General features: G+C 47.0%; 1 protein-coding gene across 3 annotated transcripts in view; it reads right to left on the bottom strand.

The window, feature by feature from the left end:
- Positions 1–2542: 2542 nt before the first annotated feature.
- PLCD1 (phospholipase C delta 1) overlaps positions 2543–14118 on the bottom strand; it is a 91673-nt gene continuing 80097 nt past the window's right edge. For 2 of the 3 annotated variants that reach the window (XM_073334724.2, XM_073334723.1), the window contains exons 11-15: positions 12986–13102; positions 10067–10245; positions 8966–9098; positions 4851–5000; positions 2543–3757 (exon numbers count right to left, since the gene is read on the bottom strand). In XM_073334724.2, the coding sequence (XP_073190825.1) occupies positions 3666–3757; positions 4851–5000; positions 8966–9098; positions 10067–10245; positions 12986–13102 (671 nt within the window). In that variant the 3' untranslated portion in view covers positions 2543–3665. Of the gene's footprint in view, positions 3758–4850; positions 5001–8965; positions 9099–9880; positions 10010–10066; positions 10246–12985; positions 13103–14118 lie in introns of those variants that run through there. The other variant, XM_073334725.2, reaches the window with a different exon arrangement.

Below are 14118 nucleotides of genomic sequence, written 5' to 3'. Positions count from 1 at the left end.
GTGCCCAGCTCACCTCTAAGCCCCAGCGGGATGCTCAAAGGAGGCTTCTCCCCCCCACAGACTGCCTTTGCCGGGGCGGGTCGTCTCAGGCAGTGTCAGAGCACAGCGACTGGATTGGGGCCCCCACAAACCACAGCTGTGGTGGCTGTAGCAGGGCATTCTGCGGTGGGTCTCTCAAGTTCTCCTGCTGAAGCTGTTCCACTTTATATAAACAATTCAATAGCCAGCGGGGTCCAAGACCAACTTTACAGCCCAGTGGTCAGGGCCCTCACCTGGGAGATAGGAGACCTGGCTTCAAGTCCCTGCTCAGAGTCCGACAAAGCTGGGATTTGAACTTGGGGCTCCCACTTCCCGGCTGAGTGCTCTAGTCAGTGGGGCATTAGGTATGGGGGCACCTCTATGATCTCCTTGGTTTGCCTTGATAAAGGACTAACCTGGTTTAGCAGAGGTAGACACCTCCCTCTGGCCTGGAGTTAGTTGAGGGGCAGGGCTTCAGCCACTTCCCTCTCCTCAGCACTTCCTATTAGCTAGCTTCGGCAGCTCCCCCCTCAGCAAGCTGGCATCTGTGAATCCCTTTTAGGTACCTCACTGTCCCCCATGCATGGTATAGGGAGCCTGGGTGCCTGACTTGGGGTTGCAAATTCCACTAGGCGGGACTCCCTTGGGAGTCTAGCCCCCACTATACATCTAAAATTTATTCATTGGGGCCAGATCTTGCAACGTCTGCCTCACACGCGTCACTCCACTGAAGTCCATGGTATGGCTTGTGTGAGTACGAGTTCCTGTAATGAAGGAGAGTTTGCAGGGTGAGGGCACACAGATACAGGCTCTGCATAACACCACCACGTTGTGCTTACAGAGCACTCATCAGCTCACAGCACTTTACAACCAAGGTAAAGTCTCATGAGCCATGTTTTATAAATGAGAAACTGAGGCACAGAGAGGCCATGCGGTTTTCTCACACGTCACTACCACGAACCATCATAACCATACCCAGTGCCAGTACATTACTCGCTCCCCAATAGGAGCCTCATTTGCTGTGGCACAAGGGAGCAGTTGCCCCACCCAGGACCTTGGTTCCCCTCTGACTTTTAGGCAGCTGCTATAAGCAGCAGATTTGGCCTGGTTTCCTCTCCAACAAGACAGAGGCAGCAGGGCCAAATTTGCAAGGTGCTGTGACCCTGTGCACCAGGTCGCAACGCCACTCACTCAGATTTGGCCTGGCAAATTTTTGGCCTCATGCTAGGGGGGCAAACCATGCCAAATGCGCTGCCCCAAGCCTATGACGATGGGGCCGGCAGATTGCCTCAAGCAGCCGCTGGCCAGCCAAATAGAAAGTAGCCACCACAGCCTGGGCCAATGCTGAGTGCAGAGAAAGCAGGGATGCCCCAGGTTGGCTATTGGTGAGCCACCCCTTATCCTGGCCCCCCTCTAGGATGGGACTAGCCCCTCACAAGCAGCCACAGCCTCAGCAGGCAGGCGAAAGCAGGGATTCGGTTGTAGCTTTGGCTCGCCACTAATTTTTTTCTGACCCCGCACTCCTGCTCCCCAGCAGTTACACAACACCCACCTGGAAGCTGCACTTCCTAAGCAGTCAAACACATGCGTTGGCTGCCAGTTTATAACAAATCCATACGCTACAGGATGCCAGCATGAAAGTCCTGCTCTATCTGCTCCAAAAACAACTATTTGTCCTCTGGCTAAAAGGAAAGATTATGCTCTGGTGGGGTTGGTTAGGGCTAAGATTGATGCCAAAGACCTGAGCAGGCACTTTGCAGCCTCTTTTATAAGAGGCACCTGGGAAACCCAGGTGGGCCCTCGTGATTGCCGCAAGACTATAAAAATGAATCATGGGCCTATGCTTTGGGCAATTTTGGTAAGCAGCTAGGGAAAGCAGAGTGAGCGATCAGGGTACTCCTGAACAGGGAGTGCTCTATAGCTTGGGTGCATGCTATTAAAGAGACCTAGTGCGAAGAAGCTGTTAGCTCGTGTAGCAATAGATGACGTTTGTAGGAAACAAGGCTATGCTGAAATATAGCTTACCTGCTTGTACGGCTGGCACGAGCACTTATGCTCCCTTAGCTGCCAGTAACTAATTTAAAGTAAGGGTTTGGCTGGGTATTTTTAATGATTAGACACAAATCCGAAGTCCCCAAACAACAATTAAACAGCTAATTGTTTAGAACACCAGCCAACAGCAGTGTCCAGAAGAACGGTTAACATATCTGCTAGCAAACACTGCAGCAAAATACATTTTCCACCAGAAACCCTAATGAATAGAGGGGTTTTGTTGTGTTGGCTAAAGGGCACTCACCTGGGCTATTTTGGGCCAAGGGCGTGTGGGGGTGTGAGTGGAACAGGACGCAAAGAGACACTGACATCTTTCCTTCACCCAATCGTTTTGTGCCTCTTATTGTGTCATGCATTAGCACAAAGTGAAGCTGACTGAATATGAACGATGAAACAGATAAGGCTTACAATCTTCGGGCGTGCATTGCAAGAAGTAACAAAAGAGGAGAAAGGATGAAAAATAAATCAGGTATTTTTCAGAATGCTTCCATTTTTAATAGTCTGAAGTATGATCAGTAACTCAAGTGTGGACAATTTTTGAAAATATATTATTTTCTCTCTACGTTATTCCTCTAGCTCTGTAGCTGTATTTTGGAAAAAACAAAACAACCCACACACCTTCCTGCTTTCATTTTCAGAGACCTGCCACCTCTTTTTACTGTCCTATGATGTTCGGTTCCAACCAGTGAAATAATAACCAGATAAACATTTAAAATTATTCTTTCTACTGCCTTTTTCTCAGCATCTCCTTATTCAAAAAGATGTTTTCCATACACACTGAAAATGTTTAACTTACTGTATTTAAAAACAACCTTCCATACCTTCACTTTAATACACTTACATTGTCTTTTGTGAAATTAAGTCTCTGTGGTCATCCTGTGTTTAAAAAAGACTCCCCCCACTTACAACTTCTTCTTTCCTTTGAAGAATGTGACTCAGCCCTGTTCATGCTGGATGCAAATAGCACATCCGTGGAGTAGTGTTCACATATTTTTTCATCATATTACAAAATAAAAGTGATCTTTGTAGTGTAGCTTTTTATACTGTAGTAAAGAGGACAGAACTGTGTCTCAATTTAGGATTTAAAAGAGTGAAGGACAGGCCTGATCTGAAGACAACTGACTTCATTGGCCTTTGGATCAGGGCTTATTTGTCCACCGTATATTGCTTATACAAAGTTTCGATGTGCACCCTTACAATGGCAAGGATGCAAGGGTCACATCTGCCCTCCATTGAACAAACACAATACCCTTAACTAAATCTAAATTCCATTTAAAATCCCTAAACTGCTCTATAAAAACAGAAGTAAAGTAATTAGAATTACCATTCATTAAAAATCAAAATGTGTTGAATAGTCTTATTAACAAAATCTCAACAGCAAGGTCAGAATATTTTCAGCATAATGAATGGAGGGTGTGTACAGAATAAAAGGTATTTTTAGCAGCATGGGAGTCAGGCTGCACTGACTTATACCTCTTCCAAGCCCAGAGAAGGCACTGGGGATTGCACAGGGTAGGGATGAGGACAGATTTCAGTTCATTTTTAGTCTGTAGCAGTGTCCATTGATTCTTGAAAGATGGGTTTCTCTGCTGTTTCTAATTATTGTCCAGAATATTGATGTGCACAAAAAGCATGGCTGATGGATACGGGTCCCCATTCTTGGTCAAAAGATGAATGTGGCGGTAGCCTGGAATGAGTAAATACACAGACACGAGCGTTCAGTTTCAAGTCCTGATGTGGTTGCTACTCTGAATGTTTTACATGCAACAACATGGGATTGGATGTAAAGACGTGAGAAAGCTGCTTATTTTTCATACGCAGGAGTAGGGGCATTTCTACTGCAATGCTAAAGAGTGACTGTCCCACATCACTTCCATTTCCTACGCTCGAGTCCTCTCCTTCCCTGACCTGTAACTTTGGGCCATATATAATAGGTACAATAGTGCACAGGTGATATGGTATGGCTCCACAATTACACTTTACGCCACTTCTACAGCTCTTTCCATCTGAGGATCAGTGAATACGTTAGGTTTAAGTGACTTGCCCAGCAGCTCACAGGCAGTGGGAGAGCCAAGAATAGGAACCAGGAATCCTACTACTGCCATCCTGCCCTAATCACTGCTTCCCTATAGATGCTACTCCATAAACAATATATGCTGATTGTTTTTAAAGGTCCCTATTTATCCAACCCTAATTACAGTAGTTATTAAGTTGCTAGGAATACAATGGGCAGAGTTCACATATGACCAGAAACTGGGTCTGATCCCACTACGCTTACAATAGATCACTCATGATCACAAGTGTTCAGACGCTTGATTTCGTATTGTGCCTGACCCTGACGGGAGTGAACTGCCTTCTGAATTAACACCACTGCTTCCTGTAGTACCTGGCCTTTCGGAGGCAGGCTGAAACCATGCTGAAGTGAGGCTGCTTTATTTCAGAGTATGCTCAAACCACATCCTGTTTCCTGCTGAATGAATGCGAGTGAATCCACTGTGCGTGTTTTCCTTTGTTACAATGTATTACTCGGGTCTCCAACACAATGACACCATTCCGTAGTGGCCAATGTACTGGCTTATGCTGGGCCTTTAAGGGAAGTCTCTGGAGGCCACGTTACCCTAATCCTAACAAAGACTCAGGCAGTCACTGAACGAGCAAGTGGTCCCAGGGTAACAGCTGGTCGTGTGGGAAAATCCAGGCCGTTAGCCTCTCTAGGGCACCGCTTGTTTTTAAAGGGCCGAGCCAGTGTGGCTTGCTCTGCTACAGACAAAGCTCCTTACCTTGTTTTAGACAAGTAAAGGGGATGGTGTACTGTCCAATGAAGTCATTTTTGGTTGATACATCGAAGTCTTCCACCACAAAACGGACCAGAGCAAGTTCGGGGACATCAATGTCAAATTCAAACTCTTCATCCCAGTTTGGGTTAAACCCTGAGCAAGGGAGCAGAAAAATAAAAACAGTCATGCCAAGTTGAAATAAAGATGGGCTGTCATGCTGGGAGATATGCTCCCGCTCAGCCACAAGCTAACACGGGGTGAAATTCTCTGGCCTGCATTGTGCAGGAGGTCAGACCAGATGATCTGAACCGTCTCTTCTGGCCTTAAAATTCATGCATGAAATCTCAGTCCCACAGAAATCAATGAGCGTTTTGCCACTGACCTCAGTGAGGCCCAGATTTCACCCTAGAAATCTATGAACTGATTGGAACAATGTGAACCACAAAATAATCTGACTGAAATAAGCGTTTTCACTCTACTGGGGCATTTCTGACCATACTTTAGCTCATGGGGTCCCCTCTTCTGCCACAAGACCCAGTGGCTCTCTTCTAGTTGTGGGGGATTTGCCTTCTCCTCTTGGTACTCTGCAGAAGCCCTTCCATGGTGAACTAACTCGGAGGCTGTAAATTCCCATTTAGGAATAACCAACAGTGACTCCGGTTGAGTGTTGATGTCAAGTAGGTCACCAAGGTGAGCAGAGATCTGCAGGATCCAGTGCTGCACAAGTATTCTCTGAATTGACCCCATGAATTCAACAGATAAATCTTAAGGGGAAAGAGAAAATCCCTCTTTCATCCAAAATTCCCTGCCTACCTGTTGTGAGTACATGGCACGGCTACCTGACTTAGCACAAACTGTGGTTCATAGTGTGTCTTTTTAGAAGCAGCAGGATACTTCTCCAATGATGTAGTGGGTGGTTCAGATGCAAATTGCAGCTGAAATCAGCAAAACAGTTGTCCCATATGGGGTTAAGTCTAAGACGAACAGGAACAAGTGCAACAGTTCAGGAGAACAGCCCTGAGTGCCAGGGAGAATTCAACAGGCACAGCCCTGCAGTCTTGATTCAGGCAAAGCTCCAACTGACTGAGTAAGCAGTTCTGCCCGAGGTAGGATTAGGTCTCTGTCCAACTGGTTTATAGTTTTGATTCGGGATTTCTTTTCTGCATACGGACAATACCACTTTGTCAGTGATGAAACCGAGTGAGATCTGCTGCAGCTTTTCTTTGTTAGACCCTTTTTAACAGAAAGAACTGCTGAAGTTTCATTCACCAGTTAGTAAAAGAAATAGCGCAGCTGGAAGGGATTATCGTCATCTCCCCTCTCCAGTGATAAAACAGCGTCAGCTTTTCACAGAGAGGAGCCCTACCATAAACACAGCTCTGGGCCCCCACCTACACCCTGAGAGTGGGCTGGTCACTAGCTGACCTGAGATCCAGGTCTGGAGTTCAAAACTGGCCCAGAGAGCTGGAACAAACCCCAGATCTGAACAGTGGATCTGGAGCCAAAGGTGGTACCTCTGGGGTTTCTCTCTATCTTCAAGGGATTGGACAATCTGGTTGTGAGGGACACAAGAGCCACCCCCTCTTTTGGATCACTGATCATTCCCAGCGTCAAACTCAAACCACACGTTACCCTTTGTTTGACTCAGGCCTCTGGTTCCATCCAGGAAATGCCAAAAAGAAGAATAGAGGCTGCTCTGGCCATATTGCAGCCTGAGCAAAAGCAGCAATGTCTGGGGATCTGGTAAGAGATCCCACAAGATCTCCAGCCCAGTCTGATCTGTTGTAAAGGTCTGGGTCAGCTGGAGATGAGGAAGTGTGGCCGAGTGCATAGGGACCTAGGCTGACAGTCAGAAGCTTCCTGCCCAGCTCTGATACTGACTCACTGTCTGACTTTAAGTAAATCACTGAGGCTACCTTGTGACTTGGACAACACATCTATGCTGTGGGATAAGAGGCAGTACGAACTCCCCTGCGCGCGATACTCAGATCAGCTACCCAGACCCAGGAGCAAGTAGATGGTGAATGGAGTGAGCTTTGGCTCCACCCATAAAGCGCTGACCAGCACAGCTGTGCTGGTGCAGGGGGTGTCAGAATTTGCTGCTGGTTTGGGTCAGCAGCACATGGCTGTACCCCCAAAGCTAGAGGGAAGCAGAGAGGGAATCATGCCTCAGCAGTGTGGTTGCCTCCTAGCAAGGTGCATAAGACAGGGCAGTGTTAACAATTAAGGTCTCATCTATGGCATTCGGTCCATTTAGATTTTGTGGGAAGGCAAGATAGTCAGCGATGGGCGGATGTGACAGCATTAGCCCCAGGACTATGCTTTTGTCACTAGGGGATTTGCACGTGCAAAGCAATAGCTCAGCATTGTACTCTATGGCCCCTACCTGGTAACAGCCTAATACTCAGAAATCCCGAGCATTCCCAGCTCCCATTGAATCTGTTCCCTGATTTGGGATTTGTTCCTGCAAGGTGAGAATACCCCACTGACTTCAGTGGAAGCTGAGGGCACTCAGGCTCAGATCCGCAGAGGTGTTTAAGTTCTGATGGGGGTTAGGTGCCCAAATACCTTTGAGGATCTGGGCCTCAGGGCCATGCAGGACATAGCCCTTGATGTAACTCGTATCAGGTTTCCAGCTCAAATAGTGACAATAACAAATGTGGAATTCCCATCCCATTTTGCAACATTCACTTAAAAGTCCCTGTTTCTGTAAACATTCCTGCCAGTAACCTCCCCGAAGTCACCGGGAGCAGGGGGGGGCGCACAGCAGCTCTGTAGATCCAGACCTTGTGATGTTATATGCACAGTGCAGATAACAGCACAGTGCAGAGTTTGGTGGGAAAGTTACTGACGTGGTTCTAAACTCACAGCCATGTGCCTGAAAGGAAACGGACAAGAACTTTTGCAGCGGGGCCACGTTTTACTAACTGAAATCTAAACCAGGAAGAAAGGAAAGGAGGAAAAGGGAAACACCGCTAGCCCTGGAGAAAATGTACACGGTGTTTATATGCACTTGGCTTTGATCCCACACAATAATGTAGTCTCTGTGTGTGTTGTGAGCGGCATATTTCCCTATCTCTGTGAGGAATGTGTATGTTGATTTGACAGCTATTTACTGCCTGGATCAGTCTTGCAGGAAAGGAACCTAAGTTATTTCTTGCTCTAGGTATTTATATGGCCCTCCTCAGTGCAGTATCAGATAGCCTCACTGTTACTAATGATCCATCATCACAACAGCCCGTGAGGAAAGAAGTATTATCGTCTCCATTTTGCTGATGGGGAACTGCATGTAGGAGAGAATAAGTGACTTGCCCAAGGCTCTGAGGAAGTCTGTGGCAGAGCAGGAATTGAACCCAGCTCTCCAGGGTCACAGGCTGTAACCACAAGGCTTTTCATCCTTCCTCCTAGACATCCATGATGTATGTGAATTTAGCACCAGTGAAAGGTGCCAGTTTGGCTTCCCTGGTGAATTAAGTCCTGTATTTATCCACAGGACAGATACGAAGCTTCCCCACCCTGTCCCATCAAAGAGTGTAAGCTCCGTGCTATGAGGAGGGTGGTTCAGTCCACACAGCCCATTGAATGGGTGACACCAGACTCGTGTACAGAGGGGACAGATCCCAGCAGACAAGTCCAGGGGCAAGGGAAACAGTGGCATAGCCAGTGCAGAAACATACGACTGTGGCCTCTCATGAATCCTCTCCGGGCTTGAGAGCAGGCCGCACAGTAGCTTCCTTGCAAAGGACAGGCTGATCCCGCCAGAGGAAATTTCTTTCCTTCTGAAAAGCTATTGAGGCCTGAGCCCAATGGAAACAAATCCATGAACTTATCCTGTATTTGCACCAGTGTTAATGAGCTCAGGATCTGGCCCACTGTCCATAACCAGGAGCTTAGGCATGGCAGCAGGCCCAGATCTGAGCCTGCTGTTCTGTACCATGAGCTGTTCTGGTTAGGGGAGGCCACGATTAGCTGCACTTTGGAGCATGTCATCACATGAAAGCATGTTAGAGTGTGAATTACATGACATTACTTGTGTACAGAGTGAAACCATGCCAGCAAGGTCTTGGGATGCTCTGATGGCGTGTGAAGCTAAGCTGTGATACAGAAATCCCTCTTACCGTTGTTTTCAATTACTTTGGTTTGTTTCTTGTCATTGTCCCGCTGGACCCCATGGATCTCGACTGTCACCCTTGCATCAACGATGGAGTTTTTGCTTTTGTTCACCTTGGGCAGCTGCTGGCCGGAGATGATCTGCAGAGGAAGCAGAGGGGACAGTAGCACACGTTCAGGATGAGACTTGATTTTCAGAACTGTCATCTCTTTTCTCCAGGCAATATCCTTTGGGAACACAGGGTCTGCCATAGCAAGTCAGACCACAGTTCTCTCAAAACTTGCATCCTGACTCCAGCACCTGATGCTTCGGGGAAAGGTGTGAAACGGCCACAGTATTCTTGGTCAACTGTGCAATGCTCCAATAGCCCTGGCAAGGGGCAGGGAGAAGGAATTCCTAATGGACCCCTGCTGATGAGCGGTTTATACCCTGAACTAATACTGAAGGATGTTTGCCAAATAAATGCTTGTAACCATAACAATAAATAATGACATATGAGCCTGGACTACCCTTGTTTTATCCTTTTCACACGTTTTATACTAAACCAAGAAGGTGAAGTCATGAAAAGAGAGTGCTTTCTGTGAGCTGGGCTCTGCCACCCCAACGCATTATTATTATAATTTATTATTTGAATTGTGATCGTCTTAGCAGCTGCAGTCACAGATCAAGACCCCACTGTGTTAGGCACTGTTCAAACACAGAACAAGACAGCCCCTGCCCCAAAGACCTTATAGTACCATAGGCCCCAATCCTACCAAGATTTACATATCTTCTTCCCTTTATGAACACTGAATAATCCCAATGACTACTCTGTGCATCACGTTAAGCATGTGCGTGAGTCTTTGCTGAACTGGGGCCTTACTTTCTGAGTAGTCCCTTTGGCTTTGAAAGGAATTCTCGCAGAGGCCCCAATTCAGACTGAAGTCAATGGGATTCATGTACATGATTAACAACTTTGATGACGCGCTGGATTTAAGCAGGAGTTTCAAACTTGGTGAATCGGGGCTGTGAAGGTACTGCTCAGTGTCGGTAGAGGTGGCAGAATTTAGATCTGTAGAAGCACACAAAGTTGGCGTTGCTGTTACAATTTTCCTACTCCAATTCTTACTTTAATCTGGAGTTTCTTCCGCATCCACCAGACTCCTTCTGTGATGGATTTTGGATTGAACTTGGATTGCTTGTCCCGAAGGAATTCTGGCTTTAAGACATACCCAGAAAACCCATTGTCCTGGAATCGACCCTGGTAAACATCCATTTCTGGGCCTGGCGTCTGGAAATTCAAGGCAACTGGAACAAAAAAATAAAATTCACCTTCCTGTAAGCCAGCACAAGTGGTTTTCTAGTGATTTTTCACACAATACAGCTACCTTCATACATATAAAGATTTGCCTTCGTGATCTGCAGCACAATAGTGATAAACTTCGCTTCCTACAGCCCTTTTCACATGAGGATTTCACAGATTTTAAAGGGACCATCCTGACCATCTAGTCTGACCTCCTGCATAACACAGAATTTCACCCAGTGATTCCTAAACTGAGACTACACCGTCAGGTTGAAATGGAGTGTATCTTTTAGAAAGACATTCAATACTGGTTAAAAGACTTCCAGTGCTGAAGAACCCACCACATCCATAGGTAAGTTGTTTGAATGGCTAATTAACTCACTGAAAACTGTATTTTTCTTCCAGTCTGAATGCATCCAGCATCAGTTTCCAGCCATTGGAGATTTTTAGGCCTTTGTCTGCTAGATAAAGAAGCTCTGTATTTTCAGAAATCTCCATGTAATTACTTAGACCCAGATCTTCAAAGGTATTTAGACACCTTTGGGGATCTGAGCCTTATAGACTGATCAAATCACCTCTCAACCTTCTCTTGGCTAGACTAAATAGACTGAACTTCTTTACTCTCTCACTATACGGCATGTTTTCCAGACCTTGAATGATTGTGGTAGCTCTTTTCCGAGCCCCTCTCCATGTTCTCAACACCTTTTCTGAAGTGTGTACACCCTATCCAGTAGTGGCCTCACAAGTGCCGTACACAGAGGCAATACGACTCCTCTGCTTCGACTCGATATTCCTCTGCTTATACATCCGAGGATCGTCTTAACGCTCCTTGCCACCACATGGTAGTGGGAGCTCATGTTTAGCTGGTTTTCCACCATGACCACTAAGTCCTAAGTGCCCTACAAAAATTAAAGACAAAAATGATCCTCTCATTCACACCTCTATTTTTCCTCTGATAAATAAATTAATACAGATTTCAGAGAGAGCTGTGTGCACGCTCAGCACCTTTGAAATCTGCCCACTTACTCAGGTTCCCAAATATGGATGTAGGTGCCTAATTTTCAGCACCCATGTTGGTCTCAGTGAATTCTCCAAGGTCACAGTGGTATTTGGGAATAGAACCCAGAATGCCAGACCCTCAAGCACTTTTTCTAACCATTGGACCATCTTCCCCCCAGGGGGGTGGGGAATGGGCAAAAATACTTTATTTCACGAGTAGCTTCATGGAGCCCTTGTTTTCACAATTTGTTTTTGAAACATTCGTATCTCCTCAAAGTTTCAGTGTTCCACGAATTTTAAAAGAGTGTTACTTTGTGTTAGATCTGCTACGTTTGGACCCAGGAACTCACCAGCTAAGGCACAGACAACGGGCTAAATAACCAGCTTGCTTATTCAGCTGCTGTTGCTGCTTACTCTGCCACACTATATTCCTCCACTACTGTGGGTCTTGAACCATACTGGTGCAGTCTAGTGCAGTGTTTCTCAACCTTTCTGACACCAGGGACTGGCTTGCTGCCTTCCTGAACTGTGTCAGGGAGATCTCAGGAACCGATGCCAGTCCGGGAACCGGTCATTGAGAAATACTGTTCTATCAGTTAGGCATGGAACATGCACAATTACATTACCTACATTAGGTTTCAGAGTAGCAGCCGTGTTAGCCTGTATCCGCACAAAGAAAAGGTAATAAGAACAGGAGGACTTGTGGCACCTTAGAGACTAACCAATTCATTTGAGCATGAGCTTTCGTGGGCTACAGTACAGCGGTTGCTCACGAAAGCTTATGCTCAAATAAATTGGTTAGTCTCTAAGGTGCCACAAGTCCTCCTGTTCTTATTACCTACATTACGCTTTGAATACAAGAAGCAGCTACAGGAAATGAGGAAGTATGGAGCTTCAGAGTGACAGCACAACACTGGGACTCAGGGGATCTACATTCACTCCTAGCTAGCTACAGGTTTTCCGTCTGACCTTGGGCGCGTATCTTCTGACTCTCAGTTCTCCATTTGTTAAACACGAATACCAAGAGTTCACTATCTCACAGAAAACAAACAACTCACGACAGATATGAATCATGGTTGTTTAATGCATTGCTAGAATGTGCTCAGATACTGCAGCGATAAGCACAGTATAAGAACCTGCATAGCACAGCATAGCGTAGTATACTAGAGCAGAGGTGGGCAAACTACGGCCCGCAGGCCACATCCAGGCCGGCCCCTGAGCTCCTGTCTCGGGAGGCTCGCCCCCAGCCCCTCCCACATAGTTACGCCGCCGCGCGGGCAGTGGGGCTGCGAGCTCCTGCCATTCTGAGCGGCATGGTAAGGGGGTGGCAGCGGCGCGAGGGGCAGTGGGGGGTTGGGTAGGGAGTCCCGGGGGGCAGTCAGGGGACATGGAGTGGTTAGGGTGGGGAGTCCTGGGGGGCAGTCAGGGGACAGGGTGCAGGGGGCGGTTGGATGGGGTGGAGGTTCTGGGGCAGTCAGGGGTCGGGGAACAGGGGGGTTTGGATAGGGCATGGGAGTCCCAGGGGGCCTGTCAGGGGGCAGAGGTGTGGATAGGTCGGGGAAGTCAGGGGACAGGGAGCAGGCAGGGTTGGATAGGGGGTGGGATCCCGGGGGGGGGGCGGTTTGGGGCGGGAGGTCCTCTCTTCAGGGACTGAGGCCACACACAGGTCAATCAAATACTAACAACATTTAGGTCCCTGTTGATCTGGTTCCGATTTTCAACCTGGTAGCTTTCAATTGCACTTACTGATCTGACAGCCAACGTTCCACAAGTCAACTGGGTTATAGTTGGAAGAATCTGTCCTCCAGCCAGCAGGATAGACCCGGCTCAAATGCCTGATGTTATGATGAATAAAACTGGTTCCTAGAGAAACAGATACAAACACCCTTTTGAGTGATTTGTGCTATTTCTATTCCTTTTTAATGATATGCAGCCCCTTTACCTGCCTACTTAGCCTGTCTTTTAACTTTGCATAGAACTCTTCTGTGACATACCAGGGTACAATCCAGACTAATGAGCAGCTGCGTCACCCCACCCTGTAACCTGGGGTGCCCTTTACAATGCCTCGCTGCTGTAGCCTCCAACCTAGACTGCTCAGAAACAGCCTCCAGCATGTAAGTCACGCCCAGTTACATCTGTGTGTGCGCTGCAGCCAACCAAACAATGGCTCTTACCAGCCTGATTATATTGCAGGGTGACCCCAACACCCCCCCCACCATCCTGGATTTCCCCCAAAAAATGTATGTCCTGTACGGCCCAGCCCTCGCCTGGACAGTACAAATATTCTGAGTCCATTATTCCTTTAAGGGAATAATATGCACACAACTTGTTACCCCACAAGGAGTTACCCAGACACTTCAACTTGAACACACTGGATTAGATAAAACAATAAAACAAGTTTATTAATGATAAGGAGATAGATTTTAAGTGAGTCCAAGTAATGAGGCACACAAGCCAGAAATGGCTACCAGAAAAATAAAGAGAAAACACTTCCTGGTGCCAAACTTAACGTATTCTGTTAGATTCGAAGCAGAGTTTTCTCACCACATGTTTTAGCAGCAGTCTTACCGACCAAACTCTTCAGGTCAGGACCCCTCCCCCAGAGTCCCATGGTGGCTTCCTTTATCTCTTCAGGTGCAGTGAATGGGATGGGTAGGGAGAGAAAGAAAGGAGTGCCTTGGGGTGTTTGTCCCTCCTTTTTATAATTTCTTGAAAAACATTGCCAGCTGAGACCCAGGAAACACAGAGCCTATGTGGAAGGATATTCCCTGCTGGGTTTTTTCACCTGGTTGAACTTCCTTTGCTGTCCCTCCCTGCTTGATGACTCAGCTTACTGCTAAAATACATATTAAGGCAAGCACATATTCCTTTGTTTAGGA

This window comes from Lepidochelys kempii, chromosome 2 (genome assembly GCF_965140285.1).
Source record: "Lepidochelys kempii isolate rLepKem1 chromosome 2, rLepKem1.hap1, whole genome shotgun sequence".
NCBI classification, from domain to species: domain Eukaryota; kingdom Metazoa; phylum Chordata; order Testudines; family Cheloniidae; genus Lepidochelys; species Lepidochelys kempii.
This window is presented reverse-complemented; position numbering and strand designations above follow the sequence as displayed.